Below are 26,100 nucleotides of genomic sequence, written 5' to 3' on the forward strand. Positions count from 1 at the left end.
TGGGAAATCGCCCAGCAAGGAGGGCCGGGGGGCTCCCCTGAACGCCGCAGGCTCCTTTGCAGGGAGGCTGCAGAGCACCAGTGCTCTCCAGCACAGGACGCAGTGTGACAGCTCTGCAGGCAGCGAGAGAGGCGGGAGAACAAAGGAGCGCTGAGAAGCGGCACAGGAGGAGGAGAGAGAAGCCCGGGCGGATTCCCGTGTGCGCACAGCTGCAGGAGCGGGGCCCAGAGGCCAGGCCAGGGGGAGCAGTGGAGTGGAATGAGTCGGGGGGAAGCAGTGGAGTGGAATGAGTCAGAGCCTGGCCCAGTGGTGGCAAGGGGCACCAGAGGCTGGGAAGCCAAGGAAGGGGTGGGGGCCACCCCAGCTTCCCGGAGCAAGAGCAGCCTGATGCAGGGGAGCTCCATGGAGAGGCTGTGCCTGAGCGCTGCGGTAGCGGGAATGCGGGGGACTGAATGACAGCAGCTCAGTGCCCGAGCGAGTCCTCTCCACGGCCACCGCTGGCCTGTAATGGCCAGAGCCCCAGGAATCCAGCCCAAGGCAGCTGAGCTGGGCTAGCCATGGCCAGTCAGTGCAGCAGGGCCCTCAGCGCACCCGCCAGTGCCTGCCCTGGGAGCCATGCCACTAACAGCTGTGTAGTGGAGACACAGCCTAGGTGTTTACACTAGGGAGGGGGTTACCCAATGAAATGAATAGGCAGCAGGTTTAAAACAAACCAAAGGACATTTTTCTTCACACTGAACAGTCAACCTGTGGAACTCCTCGCCAGGTTGTGAAGACCAGGACTAACAGGGTTCAAAAAAGAGCAAGCTACATTCATTGAGGACAGGTCCATCAATGGCTGTTAGCCAGAATGGGCATGGATGGGGTCCCTAGCCACTGTCAGAGGCTGGAAACAGGCAACAGGCGAGGGATCACTAGCGATTCCCTGTTCTGTTCACTCCCTCTGGGGCACCTGGCATTGGCCACGGTCACAGACGGTCCCTGGGCCAGATGGCCCTTAGGTCCCACTCAAGCTGGCTACTGAGCTAGAATCTCTACCAATGGCCACCATCACATGCTGACGTGGGTGCCCTCCCCCGAGGCTGGAGGAAGGAACCCGTGGCAACAGCAAGATCCCATCTCAATCAGCTATGTCTGGCGGGGGATGGTTCCCTACACTCCCCCCCGCCACCACTGCTCCGTGGCCAGCAGCACTGCACCGGTACAACCTGGGAGGCCAGTCAGGCTGTGCGTGTCAGCTCCTTCCGCAAAGGGCGGCAGGGAGACGCTGGGTAGGACTACACGGCTCGGGCTTGTCGGTGGTGTTCCTCGAGATGCGACAGAGCTGGCCATTCCATGTGGGGCGCGCGCACCATGCGGAGAACTCTGCTTAGGAGCCACTGGGGGATCACACTCCTGCCCCGCAGCCTTATCAGCACCAAAGGCCTCCACTCCCTGGCACCAGCCACCCGAAGCAGACTCCAGGAGACAGAGGTGGCACGTCACATCTCAGTGCCAGAGGGACCTTTTTGCTTTGAGTAGGCACGGCCATGATCTTACTCAACTGACTAAGCGCGCATCCGCTCTGTGCCAACGCAGGCACGAGGGCACAGTGGCACCCGGCACGTGTCCAACGTAGAACGCCATTGACACTGCTCATGCTAGCAGAACGTGCTCCTACCCGTTGGGCTACCGTGTGCAGGCACAACACAGGACGTTACAGTCTGCCGGGCCCTCCCCAGGGGTCCATGTATGGGACGAAAGACAGAGCAGACTACTCTGGTCCTACCCGGATAAAGCGCTAAACCTTGTCTGATCTGCAGCATGTCCAGACAATGTTCCTCAGGGGCAGGATACAACTTAACACTAGCAAATAGAGAGCTTGGGCCAAGTGACATCTGGAGGTAGTTAGGGCTAGTCAGTCCAACCTGCTCTAAAGTATCTCCAGGGATGGAGAGTCCACAACCTCCCCAGGCAACTTATTCCAGTGTTTAACCACCCTGACAGGCAGGAAGGTTTTCCTAATGTCCAACCTAAACCTCCCTTGCTGCAGTTTAAGCCCCTTGTGTCTTGTCCTGTCCTCAGAGGCCACAGAGAATAAGTTTTCTCCCTCCTCCTTGTGACACCCTTTTAGATATCTGAAAACCGCTCATGTTCCCTCTCAGTCTTCTCTCTTCCAGACTAAACGAACCCGTTTTTCAGTCTTCCCTCAGGGCTCATGTTTGCTAGACTTAATCATTTTGTTGCTCTCTGGACCTTCTCCAATTCTCCACCTCTCCTGAAATGTGGCGCCCAGAACTGGACACGACTCCAGCTGAGGCCTAATGAGCACAGAGCAGAGTGGAAGAATGACTTCGCGCTCACAACACTCCTGTTCATGCAGCCCAGAATCATGTTTGGGTTTTTTGCAGCAATGTCACACTCAACTCAGCTTGTGGCCCACTCTGCCCCCTAGATCCCTTTCTGCAGGATCCTTCCTAGACTGTCGCTTCCCATTCTGTGAGAGAAACGGATTGGTCCTTCCTACGTGGAGCACTTTGCACTTATTCTTGAACTTCAAACGTCGCCAGAGGTTCAGAGGGAGGCCCCAGGAGACTCAAGACAGTATTAATGTCCCACAAAGGATTCAGTTGACTGGCGGGGGAGACAAGTGACTACTTTCAAGAACCTCAAACCGCTGGCAAGGAACACACTGAAATGGCTACAGGCCGACTCCCAGTGAACTAAATGCAAGACTCGAACACTAGAAGGCATAAAGCAGTTGTAGCTGTGTTGGCCCCAGAAGAGAGACATGGGAAGTGAGCTAATAGTGTTTATTGGACCAACTTCTGCTGGAGACAAGCTTTTGAAGCACAGAGCTCTTCCTCGAGTCTGGGAAAGACGCTCCCACCACTCTGACTTCAGTCCTGATTCTCAACAGCCACCACGAGGCTGGACGCTCAAAATCGTTCCTCTGCTAGACACAACGGGTACGTCTAGACTACAGGCTTTTGTCAACAGATACTGTCGACAAACAGCGTCTAGACGACATCCATTCTGTCGACAAAGCAAGGCGCTTTGGCGACATGAGTGTGCATGCAAAGGACAGTGTAGCTGCAACAACACCTTTTGTCAACAACTGTCGACAAAAGGCGTTATTCCTCGTAGGAGGAGGTTTACCGCTGCCGACCAAACTGCTGAGTTCTGTCAACGTTATGTCGACAGAACTCAGCGGTAGTGTAGACGTAGGTATAGTTTTGTCGACAAAAGCCTGTAATCTAGACACACCCGAAAGCTCATGAGCTACCGACACCGGATTTATGGCTTACTACAACTACTCACAATTCACTAACACCCTCTTGCTGTCCTACGAGAGCAGGCATGTTAATGGGCCCCTACAAGGTGCACTGGCTACCTTCCGCAAGCAACGTGCGGTGATGCTCAGGGCACCGTTCCCAGAGCCGAAGAGCAAGCTGGTCTCTTGCAGGGTTGCGTGGCTGACGCGCACCCCTTCCCTGAAATCTCCCCAGCAAGTGGCATTTCCCAGCCTGACATTCTGGTTTTGTGCGGAGGGACGGTGCAGCCATGTTGAGAGCCCATGGGAGCAGAGCACAGTGAGAGGCGCTGCCCTTTTCCACAGCTAGGGCAGCGAACTCAGAGTGAGGCGTAGGAGACCTGCTTCGTCCCACAAAGATCGAGTCAGATCTGGCCGCGGCAGGAGGGCCTCGCTCTCTGATGGCCTCGCTCTCTGATGGCCAGGCTTGTGTTTTGAAGCGGTTCTCATTCTGCCACGGAATTCTGCGTATCCCTAGCTGAACTGTTAGGGAAATCGACAGCGAATTCACGTGCTGAATGAGGCAAGGGCTCCATCAGGTGCACAGTCAGTGGGTAGCCCTGTCCCTTTACCAAGCAGGAACTGTCAAGCACTGAGTGAGGCAAGACTATTTAATGCACCTGCATTGACTGTCTTATTGAACGTGCGCTTTAGGAGATTAATGGGCGTATTAGGTGTGTTTGCATCTACAATAGATCAATGTTAGAACAGATTAAGATTGGCTTTCACAGCAGTGCAGCGAAGGCAAACCAGCCTCCTGTGTGTGGTAGTGAGTGTTTGAGACGCACGTCCCCGGAGTGCTCCACAGCAGCTCCTCGGCCTGTGACGACTGCTGCAGCCGTGGCACGAAGCACGGATACGGGGCAGTGCTGGGGGCACGACCGGGGAAAGGCAGGGCTTGGCCAGAGCTCCGTGCACCTCAAATGAGCTGCTGGCCTCTAGCCTTCCACCACTGCCCGTTTGGTATTCCTGCCCAGCTCCGTTCTCCGACCGCCGTGGTGCAGGTACCAGGGAGCACAGCAAGGCACCATGCACAGCCCCTGCGTGCGCGGGCTGGATCCACCACCGTAAACAGGAGGCAAAGGATTGAGAGGGCGCGAGCAGACTGGCCCTGGCTTACGTTAAGTTACCAGTGACGTCGAGTATGGGCAGGACACGGATTGCAGTGCAGCTGCTCAGCGCCTTGGGGGAAATCCAGCCCCTTGTGGCATCTCCAGGCATCCCCAAGTCTTAGCTCTGTGTTTAGTGACGCAGGCGCAGGGGAAGCAGGGCTGGCCGACTAAGCCCCCCATTGGTCGGTGAGCAAGTCTGGAAGTTGCTGCCCCCCTAATGACTCCAGCTGCCCTGAACATCCCTGCGCACTCCCGGTACCAGTCATGCTTGGAAGCCAAAGCTGCCAGTGCCCAGGGTTACAGCTCACAGGGGGCACGCGGGCGCGCGCACACACGCACGCGCACACACACACACACACACACACACACACACACACACACACACGGGGCAGCGCTAAACTTCACCCAAGCACATTCCCCGCCAAGAACCGTGACAGCCAGACCTCTCCCCCTCCCCACGCACCGGGTAGCTGCATGTCCCGGTGCTCAGGGGGAGGAATTGCCTCTGAATCCCGCCGAGATTCTTTCTGCTGCTTTTCCCTCCTACACCCCCACTGTTTATCTGACAAATTAAAACCTATTATTTAGGGCCAGAACCCTGGATGCTTCGCAAATGAACCAAAGAAATAATCAGTGCTTTCGCTTTCCTCCCATCATCTGAACACGGCGGCAGCAGGATCTGAAATTACCCAAAGCCAATTTGCCATGCTTGGAGGAACTGCCTGTAACACGACACCAGTGTCAACTAAGCGAGGTTCTCTCCCTCCGCCAGGCCCGGCTGTGGGTGGAACGAGGGGCCCGGCTGCCAGCGCGGGGATGGCTCAAGCTGTCAAGCAGCCAGCGCTGGGCACACCAGGTTCCGTGGGACACTGACACAGGCAGGTGGAAGGGCCAGGCCAGGCGGCAGGTACCGCAGGGGGAAGCCACCTGATGTGTCCCCAGCTCTGGCTGGCTCAGCTCCCCCATGGGAGAGGCAGCAAGCGCTCCTGGACAACGGGAGGATTGATGAGTGCTCATCAAGCACCTTCCGTGGGAGGCTCGCAAGGGGCGGCCCACGTGACCCCGTCCGTTGAAGCGCCTGCACTTCCAAGCACGCCGACATTTGTCCTCATTTCCCTTGTCACTTGCAATTCTCCGCGAGGAAGAGGGACCAAGCATTGACACTGAGATCAGTGCCACTTGCTTCCGAAAGGCCGGCTGGCATGTTTCTGCTGAGGCTGCATGTGAGCAGAAGACAGGCCTGGTGTGGCCAGGCAAGGACACAGCACAGTTAGGGGCCCGAGCTGGGGGCGAGGCTGGGAGCAGGCAAAGGGAGGGCAGCCATACGCCGCCTGTAGAGCCCACCACGAGCACAGCCCCGGTAACGGCACAGCCCGGGAGGGCCCGTTATCTGCGTTCCAGGCCCGCCCCGAGGAGCTCAGCTCCACTGGAGACGAGGGGCGGGGCGAAGAGACCGATGGGAAGCATGCAGCAAATGCAGTGCCCTGGCCAGCAGCGTGCGATCCAACCGACAAGGGGGAGGAAGCGTCCCCACGTGGGGGGGCCTGGCGAGCACCACCCGCCTGCGGTCACCTGGCGGGCCAGCGGCAGAGCTGGAGAAACCCCATCCTGAGTTCCAGCTTAGGAACCTGAGAGCCCTCGCCCTCTGCAGGTGCCACTCCAGCCGCTGGCTGCGCGAGTGACAGCCCTGGGCCGGCGCGCTCTGGCCGAGGGACAGGCTGCGGGCGCCCCCGGCCCTCTGGACTGGTCCCAGCAGAGCAGAGCCGGGGGCCGCGCACAAGACACCTGAGCGCACCAGGGACGTGCTTGGAACGGGCGCCGCGGGGGAGGGGAAGGCAGACGCGCGCCCAGGGGACCAGATGGAAGGAAACAGCCGCTCTCGGCAGAGCCGGCACACGGCAACAAGCAGTGACGCTGAAAAGCAAGGTCCCCTAATCCTGCCTCCTAACCCAGAGGGGCAGGGAGAGCTCCCCCCGCCGGGGCCTGGGGCCAGCCAGCACGGAGTGCAAGAGCCTGACAGCTGAGGGGGGCCCAGCTCTCCCGGGGAGCAACCCGGCAGTGACACGGCCTGACTTCTCCACACCCCACTCCCGCGGCTGGCCCCCGGGTCTCTCCACCTGCCGGCCCCAGGAAACGCTAAGTGGGAATTTGGGGGGAGGCAGGCAGCCGTTTCTGGGGCCCTCCTGCAACCCACCCTTGCAGCGCAGCTGGAGTGGGTCCAAGCCACGCCGGGGGCAGCCACCGGGCACAGATGCCCCAGACGGCATCCTGCGAGCGACATGGATTTCCTCCAACCCCAGCCCCTAGCTGGAAGCAAGCTGCGCCGGCTGCTTCCCCGACCCTGGAGGGGAGGCCCCTCCCTGCGGCCTTGCCCAGCGGCTCAGACTCAGGCAGACAGCACAGCAAGGAGAGAAGCAGGCCAGCCCACGGAGGGCATGTCTCCACGGCGCTGAGATCCCAGTGTTCATGGCTGGCCCGGGCTGCAAGGCTGGCAAGTTCCAGTCCAGACGTTTGGGCTCAGGCTGAAGGCCAGGCCCCGGGGCCCTACGATGGGGAGGGGTCCCCAACCTCTCCGCTGCTGTTTAGCCTCACAGCCCCGCCCAAGACAGGGGTCAGATGCGGTGCCAGGTGGGTTCTGTGATTATCGCGCGGACGGACTCGGCCACCTTGCACAATAAGGGGGTCTCTGGCCTGGTGTGGTCCTGCACTTACACATACTGGACACAGGCTAGTGCGCACACACACACACACGCACGCGCCACTCAGGTGCCCTGGGTCCCGTGGGCAGGGCAGCGAGGGAAGAGCCCCGCACCATCGCCTAGTGGGCAGGGCAGCGAGGGAAGAGCCCCGCACCATCGCCTAGTGGGCAGGGCAGCGAGGGAAGAGCCCCGCACCATCGCCTAGTGGGCAGGGCAGCGAGGGAAGAGCCCCGCACCATCGCCTAGTGGGCAGGGCAGCGAGGGAAGAGCCCCGCACCATCGCCTAGTGGGCAGGGCAGCGAGGGAAGAGCCCCGCACCATCGCCTAGTGGGCAGGGCAGCGAGGGAAGAGCCCCGCACCATCGCCTAGTGGGCAGGGCAGCGAGGGAAGAGCCCCGCACCATCGCCTAGTGGGCAGGGCAGCGAGGGAAGAGCCCTGCACCATCGCCTAGTGGGCAGGGCAGCGAGGGAAGAACTCTGCCTTGTCACCTGGCCCTTTAACTCCTAGCCAGCGCAGTGGCCGGATACATCAGGGCCGTCTCTTCACTGGGGCCTCGGAGGGCAGCGGCCAGGCCAGGGCCTTCCCAGCATGCCCTGAGCAGCGACATGGCGAGCTGCCTGAGACCGTGCGGACAAGGCTCCATGCAGAGCCCTGTTCCCAGATGGCTGGCGGGGTTCATCCAGCCCTGGCCGCAGCCCCCAGGCCAGGTGGCGGTTCCGAGAAGGGAGGGGTGCTGCTCCAGGTTCGGGTCACTTCCACCTTCAGGGGCTCCCGGACAGGGCCATGGTGGCACCTTGCCAACGCCAGAAGCAGGCATCACCCTGGTACACGCAGGGCCAGAAGGGACCTCCAGCGCTAACGGAGGTTTCGGAGCCAGCACCACGAGCTCAGTCTGGCACATATCCGCCCCCCCTCCTGCAGTAGGGACCCGATCCCCTCCCTGCCTCGGCACACGCTAGCCAGCCAGCGGCCTCTAGCAGCCCACAGCTCTGCCAGGCGGGGAAGAGCGCTCTAGTGAGGGGTCAATTTCCAGTCCTGGCGTGGCTAGCGGAGCGGGGAGTGCGCGTGTAAGGCACACCACGCCGGGAGGGGTTACAAGCCCTGTGGAGGACAGGGCTCGAATGCAAGCGGACCAATGACAGAATGGGTCTGAAGTCGCAAGCGGAGTTCAAAGGCAAGGCCCACGTATGACAAGGGGAAGCAAAACCAAAGCCAGCTGCACGCTGGGGGACAAGTGGCTAAGCGGCAGCGTGGCTGCCAAGGAGCAGGGGCAGCGGGTCCGGGTGAACGAGTCGGTCTCCTGGGATGCATCAGCAGGAGGAAGGTCAGAGGCAGGAGGAAGGTGTCCCCCACTGCTGAGTCCAGTGCTGGAGGCGGTTCCCTGCACGGGGGTGGATTAGAGGGTCACTGAAGGTCCCTTCCAGCCCTGCATTTCTATGCCAGGTCTAGGGCCAGACCCACAGGCTAGTCTCCACTGACCTGGGGGCTCCGAGTGAGGCTGCAATTCAGAGCCGCGCCCTGGGGTGGCTACATACCTGCAGGGAGGGGAGAAGGGACTGAGGTGAAGGCTGCACTGACATGCGGCAGGGCTTGGCCCTAGCGCGCTCCGTAAGCCACCTGCCCCGGTGCTGGGAACCGCGTACACGGGCGCTTTCCAGGGCTGAGCTAGCTGCACTGGGGGTGGACGTGTTTGGGTGGCCAGGGCTGCCGGCCAGGGCAGTCAGACGAGTCCGGTGCTGTGCTGAGGCAGCAGCAGGAGAGAAGCCCCTGAAGCCTTAAGCAGCCACGACAACGGGCATGGTCCTAGCTCCCAGAGCCGCCGCGTCCTCCTCCAGCCTTCGGCTAAGCTGCTGCCCTAGGATCCTCCCTGCGCTGGAGCTGCCCGCGGCATCAGAGCCCACAGAGGCCTGGGTGGGGGAGCCCCACGTTTGGAGCTTGGGCGCGGGGGCCAGGAACAGGGTGCCGAGCCCGGCCGCGTGCACTCCGAGCGGGGAGCCCAGGCACTCCCCTACACCGGGCACAGGCCAGCTTCCCGCGGCCGATCGGCAATCCAGCTGGGAGCGAGGCTGGAACTCCATCTCCAAGACAGCCGACGGGCTGGGAACCTAGAGGCAGGCAGCGGTGCCCTGGAAGGGGGAGCCGCCGCTGGGAGCGTTCCCACAGAGTGGGGGAGGAGCAGTGCAGAGGCTTCATTTACTTTCCAAGAAAATCCGACTGCCCATTTCTCCGGCCGAATCCCACCTCCCGGCAGCAGGGATCCAGGCAGCCGAACGACACAGCAACAGCGCCACCTAGTGGCTCTCCCAGCCCTTCCCATCTCCAGGCAGCAGGCGGATGCGGTTCCCGGGCCCAGCACACAGCAATGCTGCGCTAGCCCAAGGGAGCCCAGGGAGAGGCCGACAGACCTGCCCTGTGACCTGGCTCGAATCCTCCCCTCCCCACCTTGGGCTGGGAAGCCCTCAGCTCCGGGGGCAGGGGCCCGCCTATCACAGCCCCTGGCCCAGTGGGGCTTGGGTCTCAGCCGGGGCCGTTAGCCATGGCCTCACAAAACGCACAGATCAGCCCCGTGGCTCAGCTCCCCCAGGGCCAGCGGATGCAGAGGAAGGTGCAAGGAGCCCTGCAGCAGGGGCTGTGGGGATAACCCCACCTGTGCCCTGACACAGGAGAGCGCACGATCCCTGCCCTCCTCACCGCCGTGAGCCGGGGTCCAGGCCGCTCCGGGAGGCCGCCTGGCCAGTGAGCCTTGCCGTGAGCCCAGGCCGCCCTCTACTGGCCACGGCGCAGAGGGGAAGTGGGACGGTCCATGCACCACTCCCCAGTGGCCACAGCGTGGCCAAGCCCCGTGTCATCTGGACAGTGCCAGGGCTCCGCCCCATCTGCAGCTCGGGTGGTTGACAGACCCTCATGCCCCTCCACTCCCTCAGTCCCTGCGGCACACGAGGGTCTGCCCAGGGGAGGCTGGAGCAGAGAACGCAGGGGGGGGGGAGGCAGAGCACAGTGGGTGCAGGGAGCAGGACGGAGGGCAGGACAAGAGGCCAGCACCCCCACGTGCGAAGGGCTAAACGAGCAGAACTCACTGGCTGCTGATTCAGCTCCCCTTGGCCTCTGAGGGTAGGGCTGCCTATTGGGGGGGCACTGCTGCGGCCCACAGCGGGGGGGAAGGAAGCCTCTCACCAACTCAGGATACAGCTCATGATCAGTTGTGCCAGGAGCCAGGGCTGTAAGTTACAAGGGCCCAGCATCACCCACCGCCCATCCAGACCCATCCCCCGCTTGCAGCCGTGAGTGGGTGCCACGCTCGAGGAAAGGCCCAACGCCTGCATGCACACGGCAGAGAGGGAGCGTTCTGTCCGGAGCCAAGGCCAGTGCCCTGGGAAACCTGCAGCAAGACGTGCTCCGGGGCTCCCTCCCACGCTCTGCCCGAGTCCCAAGAGCCTGAACGGAAAGTCCCCTCCTCGCCCGCGAGGCGCTCACCTTGGCAACGAACTGCTTGTCCTTCTGGTCCAGGTTAGCGGTGGGCGCCACGTAGTCCCTCCAGATTCTCAGCTTGCGCTCCTTGGCATGCCTGGCACAAAGCAACACACGTCAGCATCCAGAGCCGGGGCTGCCAGAGGCCCACGGCCTGGTGGCACGGGAGAGGCGGCCAAGCCCCTTGCAGAGGGTCACCCGCACACGGCCAGCTGGCACCGGTGCCCAGCATGCAGGCCCAGCTGGCAACTTCTGAGCCTAAGTCAGCCCCAATGCCTGGCACCCCCTCCCAGCCAGCCCCACGGGCCTCTAGCCAAACAGAGCAGGGAGTGGCTCTGGACAGCCAGAAACACAGGCGCCCCGTAGCTCTGGGCCAGGGGAGGGCAAGGACGCGATTCGTGAGCCAGGCAAGGGCCCGCTGGGTAAGGCCCCGTTGGGGGGGGGGGAGCCAGTTACCTTTCGGCTGCTCGCAGCTTCTCGGCCCCGCGGGTGTACACAGCGATGGACCAGTCCACGCAGCGGGCAAAGCCTTCCTTCAGCAGCAGCTCCGTGATGTTGCCGTTCTGGAACCGGCGGGGGGGTGAGCGGGTCAGTATCCACCCCAGCGCCAGGGCCGGGACAGACCCCCCTTGGCAGGCCCAGCAGTACGTGGAGGGTGCGGGCCAGGCACAGCCCTGGCTCCATGCCGGCAGCTCACCAACAGCCAGGGCCCCGAAGCGGGTTGCCAAGGCTGGCTTAGGCGTGCTGAAGCCCGAGCCCCACTGCCCACAACCAAAGTGGAAGCCTGAAGGCTTCAGCCCCCCACAGCGGCACTCAGGTCACAGGCCTTAGGCCTGGGGGGACCCTTGGCTTTGCCTCCACCCCCCATGGCAGCAGGGCTCTGGCTTCAGTCCCCCTCCTGGGGGGTGCAGCACTTTGGTGAGAAGGGGTCACATGCCAGGCTCGCTGGCCAGCTGCAGCCACCCCAGGCCAGCAGGAGCCAGGCTAGCTCCCCCCACCCCGCCATAGGGGGGATCCTGCCGACAGGAAAACACACAACCTGTGGGGGGTGCTGGGCCGGCAACAGCCCTCCTGGGCCGCTCTGACCCTGGATGCCCAAACAGCTGGACACCCCCTCATGCTCCGCCCGGGCCTGCCAGGCCTGCAGCCAGGACAGAGGAGGAGGTCCTCTCCCCCAGAGCGCTGCCCTGCCCCTTGACCCCTGCCCCACCCCACTTGCCGGGTGCAGGATGGTGCCCAGGATGTTCTGATTGTGGCAGCTCTCCAGGACGATCTGCACGTCTCTCTGCAGCAGGCGCGACTCGGTGAAGAACTTGGCTTCTGCCGCAAACGGCTCCGGGGTCTCGGTGCCATCTGCCTCCCGCTTGAAGGTGGGGCACTGCGGAGGGGAGGCAAGGGCAGTTAGGGGGGCGCAGCCGTCGGCCCTCTGGTGGGGCAGGCTGCTCGGCAGCTGGAAGTCTGGAGCCGGGATAGGGAGGGGGGACCACACCACTCAGAACAGTGTCTCCAGCACACAGTGCCCGTGCGGGAATGCAGGGGCCATGCCATGGGAGCGGCTCCTGTACTTGCTCACGGTGTTGAGTGACCAGACCTTGCAGCGAGCCCGGGACAGGGTGACGGGACGACAGAGCTCTAACACTGGAGCACCCCCACACAGGGCCAGCCCGAGCCATTCCGGCACCCCGGGCACACAGTTTAATTGCGCCCCAGGTCGGGGGAGGGCACATGCATGGCCCCGGTCCCGCGCCGCGCCAGTGGAGCTGGTGGCGGCAGGACGCACGTGCCCAGCCTGGCTACCGCCACTGGCGTGCAGCCCGGGGTGGGCTGGGCCTGGCCGTGCAGGGCCCCGCAGCTGCGGGGGGAAGGGCGCTGCCGGTTGGCGCTGCGGGAGTTAACGCAGCCCCCACCCCAGGCGGCCGCTGCAGGGTGGCCGCCGGGAGCTGCTGCAGCCCGTGATCCAGAAGCGCGGCACCTGATTGCAGCTATAAGGGGTGCTGCACGCTCCTTACAGCTGCCATCAGGCACCCCGGGCAGCTGCCCGGCTAGCCCATGCCTTAATCTGGCCCTGCCCCCAACACACTGGACACTGGGCACCCCTCAGTCAGCACTGCTAGCCCCGAGGGAAACAGCTGTGCAATTCCATCATTACTCTTGGGGCTCTGGGACAGCGCACCCCGTCATGATTTTTAATAAATCTCTAAACTCGGGTTGTACCATTTGACTGGAGAATTGCTAATATAGCTCCGATTTTTAAGAAAGGGAGAAAAGTGACCCGGGTAACTATAGGCCCGTTAGTTTGACATCTGTAGTGTGCAAGATCTTGGAAAAAATTCTGAAGGAGAAAGTAGTTAGGGACATTGAGGCTAATGGCAATTGGGACAAATTACAACATGGTTTTACAAAAGGTAGATCGTGCCAAACCAACCTGATCTCTTTTTTGAGAAAGTAACAGATTTTTTAGATAAAGGAAATGCAGTGGATCTAATCTACCTCGACTTTAGTAAGGCATTTGATACAGTACCACATGGGGAATTATTGGTTAAATTGGAAAAGACAGGGATTAATATGGAAGTTGAGAGGTGGGTAAGCAACTGGTTAAAGGGGAGACTACAGCGGGTCATACTGAAAGGTGAACTGTCGGGTTGGAGGAAGGTTACTAGTGGAGTTCCTCAGGGATCAGTTTTGGGGCCAATTTTATTTAATCTTTTTATCGCTGACCTTGGCACCAAAAGTGGAAGTGTCCTGATAAAATTTGCGGATGACACAAAGTTGGGAGCTATTGCCAATTCAGAAAAGACTCAGGATATCATACAGGAAGATCTGGATGACCTTGTAAATTGGAGTGATAGCAATAGGATGAAATTTAATAGTGAGAAGTGTAAGGTTATGCATTTAGGGATTAACAACAAGAATTTTAGTTATAAGCTGGGGACACATCAGTTGGAAGTAACGGAGGAGGAGATGGACCTCGGAGTCCTGGTTGATTATAGGATGACTGAGCTGCCATCGTGACATGGCCGTGAAAAAAGCTAATACGGTCTTGGGATGCATTAGGCGAGGTATTTCCAGTAGGGATAAGGAGGTGTTAGTGCCATTATACAAAGCATTGGTGAGACCCCATATGGAATACTGTGTGCAGTTCTGGTCTCCCATGTTTAAGAAGGATGAATTCAAACTGGAACAGGTACAAAGAAGGGCCACTAGGATGATCCGGAATGGAAAACCTGTCTTATGAAAGGAGACTCAAGGAGCTTGGCTTGTTTACTTTAACCAAAAGAAGGCTGAGGGGGGACATGATTGCACTTTTTAAATATATTAGAGGGATAAATACCAGGGAGGGAGAGGAATTATTTAAGCTCAATACCAATGTGGACACAAGAACAAATGGATATAAGCTGGCTAGTAGGAAGTTGACTTGAGATTAGACGAAGGTTTCTAACCATTAGAGGAGTGAGGTTCTGGAACAGCCTTACAAGGGAAGTAGTGGGGGCAAAAGACCTATCTGGCTTCAAGATTAAACTAGATGGGTTTATGAAGGGGATGGTTTGATGAGATAACATGATCTTGGTAACTAACTGACCATTCATTATCAGTGGGAAATAGGTCAATGGAGGGATGATAGGAGTTACTATAGAGAACTTTCTGGGTGTCTGGCTGGTGAGTCTTGCCCACATGCTCAGGGTTTAGCTGATCGCCATATTTGGGGTCGGGAAGGAATTTTCCTCCAGGGTACATTGGCAGAGGCCCTGGAGGTTTTTCGCCTTCCCCTGTAGCATGGGGCACAGATCACAGCTGGAGGATTCTCTGCATCTTGGGGTCTTCAAAAGTATCTGAAGGCTTCAATATCTGAGATCTAGGTGAGAGGATTATTCTAGGAGGGGTGGGTGAGATTCTGTGGCCTGCACTGTGCAGGGGGTCAGACTAGATCATCATAATGGTCCCTTCTGACCTTAAAGTCTATGAGGGGAACCTGCGGGGAGACCCTGCCACGGCCCGATGCTCAGCACCTGCCTGGAAGCCAGGCCCCTGCCTGCCTGCACGCCTACCCTTCAAGGGCTGAAAGCTGGGTGCCGAGGAGGGCAGCACGCAGGGGATGGGCTGCTCCCTTTTGGACTGTTCAAATGAACCAACAACTTCGCGCGGGCCTTTGGGCAGCCGTGGCTGGAGCAAGGCAGGGGAAGGCCACGTCCAGTGAACAGCCTGGGCAGAATGCCGAGTACCAGTGGGATTTCCCACGCTTTGCTTTCCTGGCACCGTTTGCTGTGCCTGAGAGCGGGGGGAGCTGCCGGACACTTACAGCTGCCACGCTCCACCCCGGGCTGAGGGAAGCGCCCCCGCATGCACAGTACCGCAGGTACAGCCCCGGCTAGGCGGGGCAAGGAACTCATCACCCGCAAGAGCATCAGGCCGGCCCCGGGGCCTGCTCAGTCGGGTTCTGCTGCCATAGCAGCAACGGCCAGGTGTGAGAGAAAGGGAGGTCCCTGCTACTCCACACATGGGACATGTATGCACACTGCACGCGAGAGTCTGGAACCGCTTTGGCCCGCAGTGTCGCTAGCACACCCCTACCACAGCTCTCAGGCACCCAGCCCACCCAATGCCTCCGCAATTCCCTCACCACATCCAGATACGCTGCAACAGAGGTGTGGGAGGCCAGGACCATCCATCTCGGCCTCCAGTAGAGGTAAGACACCCCCCCACTTCGAGTGCTGGTCCACAGGGGAAGGAGGGACGCGCCCCGTGCAAGGACAGGGAAGTGTCAGCGGGTTGTAGAACCACTGTCCCACCGAAGGCACTCCAGGTCACTGCCAGACCCCTCAGAGGCAGCAGGAGTTGCTCACACTGAAATAAGCCCTCACCCGCACCACGGGAGAGATGTGGCAGGGAAGGAAGGATAATCCAAGTGGCTCTCTGGCTGTAAGTCTCTGCACGGATGTAGCTTGACACCTTGAGATCTCTGCCATGGAAACAGCGTAGGCGTCTGCAGATAAAAGGCCAGGGCTCTTTGGGCATCCAGAGAACAAAGGCCTCTCCCCACTGGAGGCAAATGGCTGAGAACAAAGTACCATGTGGATGGCTTGACTCATGTGAGAAGCTGTGAGGGATGAATCTGAAGTGGAGGCTTTGCTAGACCTTGTCCTGATGGTGGGAACGCAGGTTGTGGATTCTGAGCGCCCCCGCTGGCCGGCTCTTCCGGCTGACGCTGGGGCGGTAAGGAAGGCGTCAGAGACGGGTCCCAGAACATGTGGCTTTACTGCAGGCAGGGCTGGAGACAAAGCCCCGTCTCAAGGAGGCAAACTTGGGCGGCGGTGAAAGGAAGCACGGCCCGAGCTGTGACGGGGACTGGCCATCGCCCGCTATCCAGGGCGGCTGGAAGTGGCTATTCCGGGATCTGACCAATGCATCTGACGAAGCGGGGCTTTGCCCACGAAAGCTTATGCTCCAATACATCTGTGAGTCTCTAAGGTGCCACAGGGCTCCTTGCTGCTTTTGCAGACCCAGACTAACACGGCTGCCCTCAGACTTATTCCGGGATAGCGGATCCCAAAGACTCTGGAGAGAAGTGGCACTGCTGAGCCCAAGAGCCTCCGCCCCCTCCGGAAAGGGCGCTGGGTTCCACACGGGGCTGCTCTCAGACGGCTGGCGATGGCTGCACAACCAGACTGGCAGCTTGGAGGGAGAATGTCGGCATCCTAGAATAGCCTCTCCCTCCGGAACACAAAACCGGTCCAAACAAGGAGTGACTGGGGACAGGACAGCAAAAGCATCCTGCAAGGACAGGCAGGTCTCAGGCCATCCTGGGGCTGCAGGTGAGCGGCTTTGGTCAGGGACAGCCGGCTCTCTCCAGGGCCAAGCGGTTAGAGTGGCCTAGGCGTCGAAGCGAGCGCCAGAAGGGATCTGCACGCAGCCACCAGAATCTACACAGGAACCTGCCGACCCGTCGCGCACTTGTGCGCCGCTTGCTCTTGCCAAGACAACTTACTCAGGCCCGAGGCTATTGCGTCCACGAGCACAGGGTGCCAGCGAGGAACCCTCAGTCTGACAGGCGGCTGATCCCCATGCCGAGGGGCGTCCCTCGGGCCCGAGGCTATTGGGTCCACGAGCACAGGGGGCCAGCGAGGAACCCTCGGTCTGACAGGCGGCTGATCCCCATGCCGAGGGGCGTCCCTCAGGCCCGAGGCTATTGCGTCCACGAGCACAGGGGGCCAGCAAGGAACCCTCGGTCTGACAGGCGGCTGAGCCCCATGCCGAGGGGCCAGAGCATTCGCACGAGGCCTACAAGCCAGCCCCAGCTCCTGAGCTCACGCTCCCAGGGCACTGCCTGGTGAGACCGAGGGGAAGGAAGGGCCCCGGCCCAGACTCACTTAGGTTCCTGCCCAGCAGGAGTCTGGGGAGAGCAGCAGGTGCTGCACTTGGCTGAGCAGGGAGCCTCCCCCAAGCAGCACTAGCCCTGGCCACTCGCACAGCCCCAGCCTTCAGAGATGGGACCCCCCAGGGCCCTGGCAAGGGGCGACCGGCTCCACTGCACTGAGACCCTCCAGGCCAGCTCTTCACAATCCACCACAGACGTGGCAGCAGAGCTCCCGACCCACGTCAGGCAGCAGCAGGACCGGTCCCATTCCCCCCGTGGGAGCATTCGGAGAGCTGCGGCGTGGCACAGACCTAGGGACCCCACTCGGACCAGAGGCCAGGCACAGCAGGGCGGGCCCAGAGCAAGTGTCCTGCCGCCGGGAAGCCTTACTCAACATGGCTTGGCGGGAAGCCGCCTCGGTGAACTGTTCAGGGAGCACGACAGGCCGCCCACTTGTGACGTAGTGGGGGTACCTGGCTGGTTTCTATGCTGCTCGCTCTGGGGGAACCCCCACTGGCTGCCGTGGGTACCACGACCCAGCAAAACAGGATGAGTCACTATGCAAACCAGTGGCCAGACACCCCCCATGGAGAGGAACAAAGGAAGGTGGATGCTGCCCTGGCTGGGGGGCACGGCTGGAGGAGAGTTAGTTGGTTGCTGGCTGGAAGCATGGAGGAGACAGCCTAGGGAAAGGGGCTGGAGTTTAGGGGCCCAGTCTCCCCCATCTCAAGGGGGCCTGAGGCATCCTAGCCCAGCTCTGTGACCAGATTCCATCTGTGCTATGCTGTATCCTGGAGAGGCAATAAACTTCCTCTATTCCACCGGCTGGGGCAGTCTGTTTGTGCCATTTCGGGGTGCAGGAGACGGGGGACCCCCAACGCCCCGTCACACCACTCCAATCCACTCTCAGCCCAGGCACTTGGGAGTGACAGCTCCTGAGGGGCCTTCGAGCCGCTGCAGCTCTGCACTCCGAGACCACCGAGCCCCGGCCTGCGCAAGGGCAGGGCTCCCGCCGTGCTCCCTAGTCTGACTGGCAGCAGCTGGCCCCTCTGGCTCTGGGCCACGAGCCCCCGGACTCCAGAGTGAGGGTGTTCAAACTCAGGCGGTCCGTCTGGCACTCCAGCTACCTGACAGGCAGCAGGGCCAAGCACCGGCAGCTAGGGCACCTCCAGGAACTGCTGCCATGCTGTGCACCATCAGGCCTGAGTACCACGGAGCCCTCCCGGTCACAGCCCCTTGCCCACTGAGTCCAAGCCACACAGCTCCCAGCCCCGCCTGCCAGGGCAGCATGGGCTGCTGGAAGCAGGGTGAGGCCAGGCAGGACAGACCCTGGGGCAAGTCCTAGCCCCATGGCAGGGATGGAGCAGCAGCACTAGCTGCCCAAGGGCCCACGCAGATTTGGCCGCGCCAGCTCTCCATTCTGGCGGAGGGCCAAGGAGGCCAAACCTGCATGGTGCTGCAGCTCCCCTGTGCTCAGATGCCACCCGTGCACATGCGGCCCAGCCGCCTCTCCCTCACCAGGGGCAGATGGGGCCAAACCCAGGCAGGCCGGGCTCAGCCGCTCTGAGTGTGCACACAGCTGTGTATGCTACTGCCTGCGTTCCCGCACACCCATCACCCCCAGGCACAGGCATGTCCACCCAGCGCCGTGTCCTGGCACCGCACCACGGCGCTCAACGGACCAGGGCCACAGGTGGAGGCGGCGGCCCTGAGGCTAACCGCTCCTCCAACACCAGGGCTCCGGGCGAGGGTGAGCGAGTCCCCTCTGCCAGTTGCAGGCTCCGTTCAGCAAGCAGGCCTGGCAGCGCAGACTGAGAACAGGAGGGCTCAGGCACCGGCAAAGCTCTCCCCACGGCCGGGCAGCGCCCGAGGGACACAGCTCCTCCACCACGCTGCACTATGGCAGCACAGGGGGAAGACCGAGCACTCTGGCTTTGGGAAGCACAGGCCAGCTCCTGAGTAAAGCGCTAGCACCAGTCCCCATATCCCAGGACCTCCATGGCCGCAAGGATCGGGCGCTTGGGGCTCGGTGGGACCTGGAAAGGGCTGCCTCCCACTGGCAGCTTCTGAGCTCCACACTGGGACACCGAGTTCAGGGCTGGATGCTGTCACATTACCGAATTGGAGGGAAGCAGCCAGATCGCTGCTGCACCCCTAGGTGGGGGTGTTGGCCCCAGAAATTGGTATAAAAGGGAGCCATGTGGGGTATTGAATGGGAGCTTATTGTTTGCTGATCCTGTGTACGCTATTTATGTGAGTGTATAATGTCTGTGTGTGTAGGTAGGAATCTACAATCTGTGTGGAAGCTGAATATTTCTGTGAATGTGGTTAAGCATGGCTATGGACAGACTGAGTAGCCAGGCCCTGTGGGACAATGGCCCTTGATGGGTCAAGGACACACCCAAAGAATGGGGGCTGTCACCTGAGAGCAGCCAGCAGGGAACACAGAGATTGGCCTCTGACCAGATGACCTGCTGCATACAAGAAAAGGCCAGGAAGGAGTATAAAGAGGCCATGTGGTCGATGCCATTTTGTTCTCAGCTCAGCACTTCATCCCAGAGGCAGCATTGCAGGGATCAAAGAGCCCGGAAGACCTGTGAACCCATCCTGATCGTAGGATGTGCAACAAGAACTTTTAAACCTGCAGCTGTAACATCTCTGCTAGAGCCTGCATCGAGAACTGGGAGATTCGGTGCATGTAATGTACTGTACTTTAATAACCTTACTCTCTTGCTTTTCTTTCTTGTGATAATAAACCTTTAGGATTTTCTAAAGGATTGGCCCAGTGTGATTTGTGGGTAAGGTCCAGAGGGTAAATTGACCAGGGATCTGTGGCTGGTTTCTTGGAACCAGACAGAACTTGTTCGGGGTAGGTGGGATTGGGTGCTAGGACCCCCCCCCCCCACCTGTGTATGAGGCCTGGGGCCATCTGGGGCACGGATATTGCTGGGGTGTCGGAGGGGTTTTGCTCGGGAGGCTTCAGGCAGGCAGCTGAAGTGCTCTGTGGGACTGGTTTGTGGCCTGTTTGGAGAGGTCACCAGTCTGGGGGCTGTAAGGAGTCCCGGATTTGAGCAATTCGCCCTAAGCGGACGCCCTCAGCTGTGCCCAGACACGGCCCGGTCCGTCACAGATGCGAAGGGACTGTGCTCACCCTATGAACGAGCCCCGCCACAGAGTTTACCCAAAGCCCTGACAAGGCTGAGCTGCGATAAGACTGCCCTGGCCGCAGGATGCTTTCAGAAAGGGGCTGTTTTCAAGCCAGATTTCGCCAAGCACTCGGCCCCCTACTTTTAGGCTACTAAAGGACTTGGACTTTAAGGGGCTCTTAGCGACTCTCCCCCACCATCAGCAGCAGCTGGAGGAGCCGCCCCGTCCCCTGTTGAAGTGCAGAGGAGGGGCGTGGACACAGGCGACTGACAGCTCCGAGACAGGAACTTAATGGACTCTGGCCAACTGAAAAGCCGAGAGACTCCAGCTCAGGAGGCTGGATGGGCTCCTGGAGAAAGCCCTTAAAGCAGCTCCGCCCACGGCTCCGCACAGAGCCACGCAGGACACCGACAGGCCTGCGGTGGGCCAGGAGACAGCACCACCCCAGGTCTGACCCCAAGCCTGGGGATCAGGGGGGAAACGGTACCAAGGGCCAAGCCTCACCTTGATGCCCGAGAGCATGACGGTGACCAGGTAGTGATCCGGCAGGAGCAGGGCTCGGACCACGCTGCCGTCCCGGACGTGCTCTATGATGGCTGCAGAGCAAACAAGCGTGGGTCAGTTCAGGAGGGAGAGTGCAGCCACGTCGGCAAACACCCCGCCCCTCAGCGTCCAAGCCCAGGCACCCGCAAGCAGCACGCCCCGCCCGGCGGCCGGGAAAGGCCAACACGCAGAGGGGACTGAGCCGGCCACGCCCCGCGGCTGGCCAACACGCAGAGCAGGGCAAACGGATGCACCGGGAGGGCGGCAACGTCCCGGAGCTCCCTGCCGGCTGCAGCACACACTTACCATTGACTGGCTTCTGGTGCATGGAGTCCACAAAGTGGCGCGGGTTCTCGATGGTGTATTTGAGATCCCGAACCGTGTGGGAGCCCGTCCCCTCGCTCCACATGCCTTTCTTCGCAACCTTCGCCTGATCCTCCAGCTCCGCCAGGCGGCTCTGCTCCGGGCTAGAGGAAAACAGCGCCACTGTAAGAGCCTCGAGAGCCGGGGGGGAAGGGGGGGGGGCTGACGGAGCCGGCTGCTGGGGCATTGCTATCTTGCATGTTTTACCACCACCGCTTGCTCCAGGGAGCACACATTTGACTTGACATTTCACTTCTGGATGCTTTAACAATCCAAAGCCCACTCAGCTCTGAGATACAAGGGGAAGCCAGGCCTCGCCTTGCTGATCACAGCACACACAGCACACGAGAGACCCGGGGATCTCTCCCAGCATCTCACAGCTGAGCGACTTCGTGCTTTGCAAGTACAGCGCTGAAGCCCTCCCTAAGCCAATTAGCCGGCTGACACCCAAGCACGGCACAGCAGACAAGAGCCCTTTTCATTAGGGATGTCAACGTTTAGTCAACTACACGATTAACAAGCCTGGGCTTATCTTTCTCCTGGTGGATCAGAGGCAGCAGCGGGAGGGGGAGCCAGGAGCTGGTGCCTAGGGACGTAAAATTTTGATTTGGCTAAATCAAATAGTCGAGGCAATTTGCATCAGCTATCCGACTGGTCGACAGGGCGCTTCCGCCTTTGAAGTGTAGCGACAGCCCCAGGGCCGTTACTAAAGCGCTGTGGGGAACACGGGGCCCGTGGGGGACTCGCTGGCTCTGTGCTCCCCCCAGCATTTCAAAGCGGCAGCGCCGCAGGGAGCATGGGGTTAGAGGGGAAGGGGGAGTCCCCAGCTGACCCCAGGCTCCACATGGCGCTGCCGCTTTGAAACGCCCCTTCTTCCCCCTCCTTTACTGCCTCTGACAAAGGCAGCGGGTGGGAGGGGAGCAACTAGTCGACTGGCCTGTCCACTACCCGATAAGTATTTGCTTATTGGATAGTCGACTAGTTGTCCACATCCCTACCGGTGCCCACGGAGAGCTGGCTTTTCAGCCCACTCCCCACAAGCACCAAATCCCGCACAGCTGCCTGCCCCCACCCCGCTGCCTCTCATACCCTAGAGCCACGGTGCCCATCATGTGCCACTAGCCACGTGTGGCTAGTTGACCAATTGAGTGGGACTAGTTGGCTCACAATGATTTGTTTTCAGAACAGCGTGGCTAGCTGGCTAGAGCGGCTACTGCTCCAGAACTGGCTGGACACCAGCCCTAGAGGAAAGCTTTTAGGGACGTGACTCCTGAAAGGGACCACCAAGAGCAAGAGGCTCTCAACTGAGGGCCCCCGGCGCCGTGGGAAACGCCTGGCGCTGCAGAATGTTCCTATTGAAAGGCTGGAGCTAAATGCTTAGTGACGTGGGCACTGCTCACCCAACGCACCTGTTCACAGGCCGGGCTCTGAAAGCCTCTCATGGAAAGCATCCAAGTGTGCTAGTAACGGCTTGGGGAAATGACACCAGCATGCGTCCAGCCCGGCAGAGCATGACAATACCGTCCAGCAGCTATACACCGAGCCGCTCCACACGGCGCACCCCGCGTAAGTGACCCAAGCCTAGGGACGCACGGGGCAGATCCGGGGACATCTTGTAGTTAAAAGCCTGGGTCTCCCAAGGCCAGGGCAAGAGCTACTCGTGAGAGCTTGTGGGACGCTGCTTCCAGAGCCCGGGAAGTTAACACATCAGCTCTGAGGCGCCAATCACTCCTGTGAACCCCGGCAGCCTAAGGGCCGCATGCCTGTGGGCTGAGCGCTGCAGACAGAACTGGGGAAACGTACCAATTGCAGGGTTCGCTCCCAGTGCATCAGCACGATCACACAGGGCCGGCCCAAGGCTCCCGTCAAGAAGTTGCTCTGCAGCTAGGGATACCTCCCACATTCCTAAAGCAGCCTTATGGAGGGGCAGAAGAGTCTGTTTAGCCTCCCTCCCCCAAGGACGGGGGAGCTGCCACGTGCAGTTCCCAGCTGAGAAGCTGCTGGCACAGCCCAAGATAAAGCATCTCCACACACCGTACTCTCGAAAGCCTCGCACTGAACGCCATGGAGGAAATGATTCATCACCACTCTGTCCTGTTGCCACAAAGCTGCTCGGGAAAGCCTAGGGCCACAGCCCCTCTGAACCCCAGGGCGAGCTGAGGGGCAGCAGGCAATATACGTACTTATTGGCTCGGATTCCTTCCCTGCGCGACGCCAGGCCTTCTGCCACGAGAGACTCTGCAATGTTCTCCCCCGTCGTGTCTGGAGAGAGGGGAAGGAACGAAATCTGATTAATGGAGCTGCCACTGCCCCGTGTTTCTCCGCAAGAGGGACAGTTCGACAGGAGGCACACGCCTGGAATAGCAATCAAGACAACCTCTGGAAGCAACCAAGGCGGCGGCGAAGGGAGGGCAAAGTTTAAGCTACTCAGCTGGAGAGTTAGGTTTGTTATGTGCAGACCCTGGCACCTCGATTGTCCATGACCCCAGAAGTTCTCACCCTGTGCCCTACCAGCACTCGGCTGCAGCCTCCAGGCCAGCCAGGCCATGCGCTGAGGCCCACGTAACCGAGCTGAACACACAGCCCACAATGGTCCATAGGCTGGGAACGGCTGACCTCCACAAGCGTTCGTGGATTCAGCTTTTACAAGGCATGATGCTAACAGGACAGGCACAAGGACTTACTGGGGTCGGGGCCAGGAACCTAGAGCGTTTTCTACTCATCCCCAGCACCAGTTCACTAGTGACTGGAAGGCATTACCAGCTGGTGACTGAGTGGTGACTCCACCAAGATCCCAGTGACAGGCATTGCATCTGGCCATTTTGGCCAAGATGCCAAGGACTGGATGGGACAGTCAACGGAAGGGTATTGGCAAGGCAGGGGAGTCGGGCCAACTTTGCCCTGTGCATGCTGGGTCCCCTGTGACATATGGATCACTGCACCCACAAAGCCTAAAAAGCACTTGAGCACTCAGAGCTGACTTAGGCCAGGTCTACACTAGACCCGGAAGATTGGGTTAAGGTACACAACTCCCCGCTACATACAATACATAGCTGGAGTCGGCTTAGTGCCAAGACTGGCTTACGGTGTCTTCACAGAGGCAAATGGGAGCAAACACCCAGCAGCTTCCCTTATTCCTCACAACTGCGAGTACCAACCAAGCAGCTCCAACCGGAGCCACCCTCAGCTTTCCATTTAGTGGGTCTGAACTAGACCTGCTAAATCAAACACCAGACGATCCACCTCCAGCACAGCAAGTGAAGATGTGGCTATGGTTAATTGCTAGCCGCCTTCACCCAGTCATTTAGATTATGGAGTTTGATGCTGGTCTCCTCCAAGCCACCACTAGGATGATCCCTCTGCATGCTCAGAGGTGACGGTTGTGGATTCTAGCAGCAGCCACGTGACTTCAGGCAGGAGTACTGCAGCGATTTCAAAAGCACAAGTCTCAGGATCAACACCACTGGGCATCTCTCTGCCCCAGGGAACACCTAGACCTATGCAGTGCCAGCCAAGGAGCAGTCTGGGGTCAGCAGAGCCCAAGGATAAGAACGTATAGGGCACAGCACTGAGGATACAGTTACGGCAGTGGTGTCCGCAGGAGTAAGGGAGAGAAGCAGCTGTCACCAGTCAGCGATAAAGGAAATTTCCACGTAACTGCACCCTCTCCTGCGGCAGAAGCCAGCCACTGCATGGGACAAGCAGGTTATTACGCACAGCGGGTCAGAGGGGCTTTTGAAATGCTGCAGGAAACCCAACATTCTAGACCAACGCTGCTGTCCTAGGAAAGGGGAAGGCAACTCCTACAATCACCCGCAGCCGGACACGCTTCCCTTGCAGAGTCAACGGCGGGCTGTGTGGCAGCAACAGGTCACCTGACCACAGCCATCCGAGAGAGCACGACAGCCATCCCTTCGCCCTTCAGACTGGGGGAGAACTCTCCTGGTGATGCTCTATTCTTAATAGCAGCAAAAGGGCAGGACACATGCAACTCGGGCTCCAGCTGGTGCATTTCCAATCCATAAGGCATGTGCTGCCACGCAAGACCAAGGTGCAAAGGTCACAAGCTTCTGACCGCTGGCAGAGAACTCAAATCCAGCTAGAGGAATGCACCTGCCCCTTCCCTCCTGATGAGGCCGCTGTGGCCTTGTTAATTGTATTGACACCCTGACAAACTTCATCAGGAAGTGTTTTCTGCTTCATCTATTCATCTAAATCCCATCCTGTCACACAGTTTAACAATACGAGACACACCTACACAGGAAGCCTGGCAGAAAAGCCTTTTATGTGGCAGGGAACACGGGTGGAGAACACCGAAACAGAGCACTTCAACTGACAGCAGTGTCACATCAGAACAAAGCCCTTTCCGACTGATTTCCAGCAGACCGTGCTCCGCTACCCCTGCCTTCTGACGATAGACACACGCTCCAGGAGCCCTGACAGCAGCCTGGACTTGCTACAGAAGCCAGGGGGTTACAGACAACAGCCCTCGTGCCTGGAAAAGCTTGGCATCAGCTTTTCAAAAGGATTAGGGGGTAGATTTCCTTACAGCTGGCCAGAGGGGTCTCAGCCCCTCCTCCCCCAGGCTTTTGGTGCAGGTCACTGTTCAGACCAGCCTAGATGGACCATGGATCTGATCCAGTCTGGCGATTCCTATGGGATAGGCTGGATGACTCAGGCACTGGTAGGACAGCAGCTTGGAACCAGTGACTGCGGTCAACCAGCCACCAACAGCAGTTACTATGGGCAGGCTGATACACCCGCCTCAGCCTGGACTCCACTCCCGCAGAAACTCAAGCTGGCCGCGCCGAGGCAGCGAATCAGACAGGCCTGACCAACAGGCGTTCTGGGAGGAGCAAGGGAGTGGAGATCCGACGCGAGCGGCTGAGAACCCACTTGGCTAACGCGCTCCGAAGGAAAGGCCTGGTGGTGGAAACAGGGCAGGGCACAGGGCTTACCGCAGGCCAAGGGAGGGATAAGCAAGGGCCAGACCAAGACGTTAAGATTACCCGAGTCCGGGAGAGGCAGGAACCTGTGAATTCACCCTTTAGGGAAGGGGTAGAAACCATAAGGGTACGTCTGAACTAGTCCTCTTTCCAAAGAGGGATGTAAATTAGACATCGA

At 59.9% G+C, this 26,100-nt stretch overlaps 1 protein-coding gene across 1 annotated transcript in view; it reads right to left on the bottom strand.

Moving 5' to 3' along the window:
- The window catches only part of SND1 (staphylococcal nuclease and tudor domain containing 1), a 314,287-nt gene that overhangs the window by 238,532 nt on the left and 49,655 nt on the right, over positions 1-26,100 (bottom strand). Inside the window, exons 4-9 of the mRNA XM_075924108.1 lie at positions 23,160-23,238; positions 20,920-21,080; positions 20,575-20,666; positions 11,791-11,949; positions 11,028-11,134; positions 10,578-10,668 (exon numbers count right to left, since the gene is read on the bottom strand). Of these exons, the coding sequence (XP_075780223.1) occupies positions 10,578-10,668; positions 11,028-11,134; positions 11,791-11,949; positions 20,575-20,666; positions 20,920-21,080; positions 23,160-23,238 (689 nt within the window). The remainder of the gene's footprint in view (positions 1-10,577; positions 10,669-11,027; positions 11,135-11,790; positions 11,950-20,574; positions 20,667-20,919; positions 21,081-23,159; positions 23,239-26,100) is intronic.

The sequence above is a fragment of the Pelodiscus sinensis genome, chromosome 1, assembly GCF_049634645.1.
Source record: "Pelodiscus sinensis isolate JC-2024 chromosome 1, ASM4963464v1, whole genome shotgun sequence".
Lineage (NCBI taxonomy): Eukaryota > Metazoa > Chordata > Testudines > Trionychidae > Pelodiscus > Pelodiscus sinensis.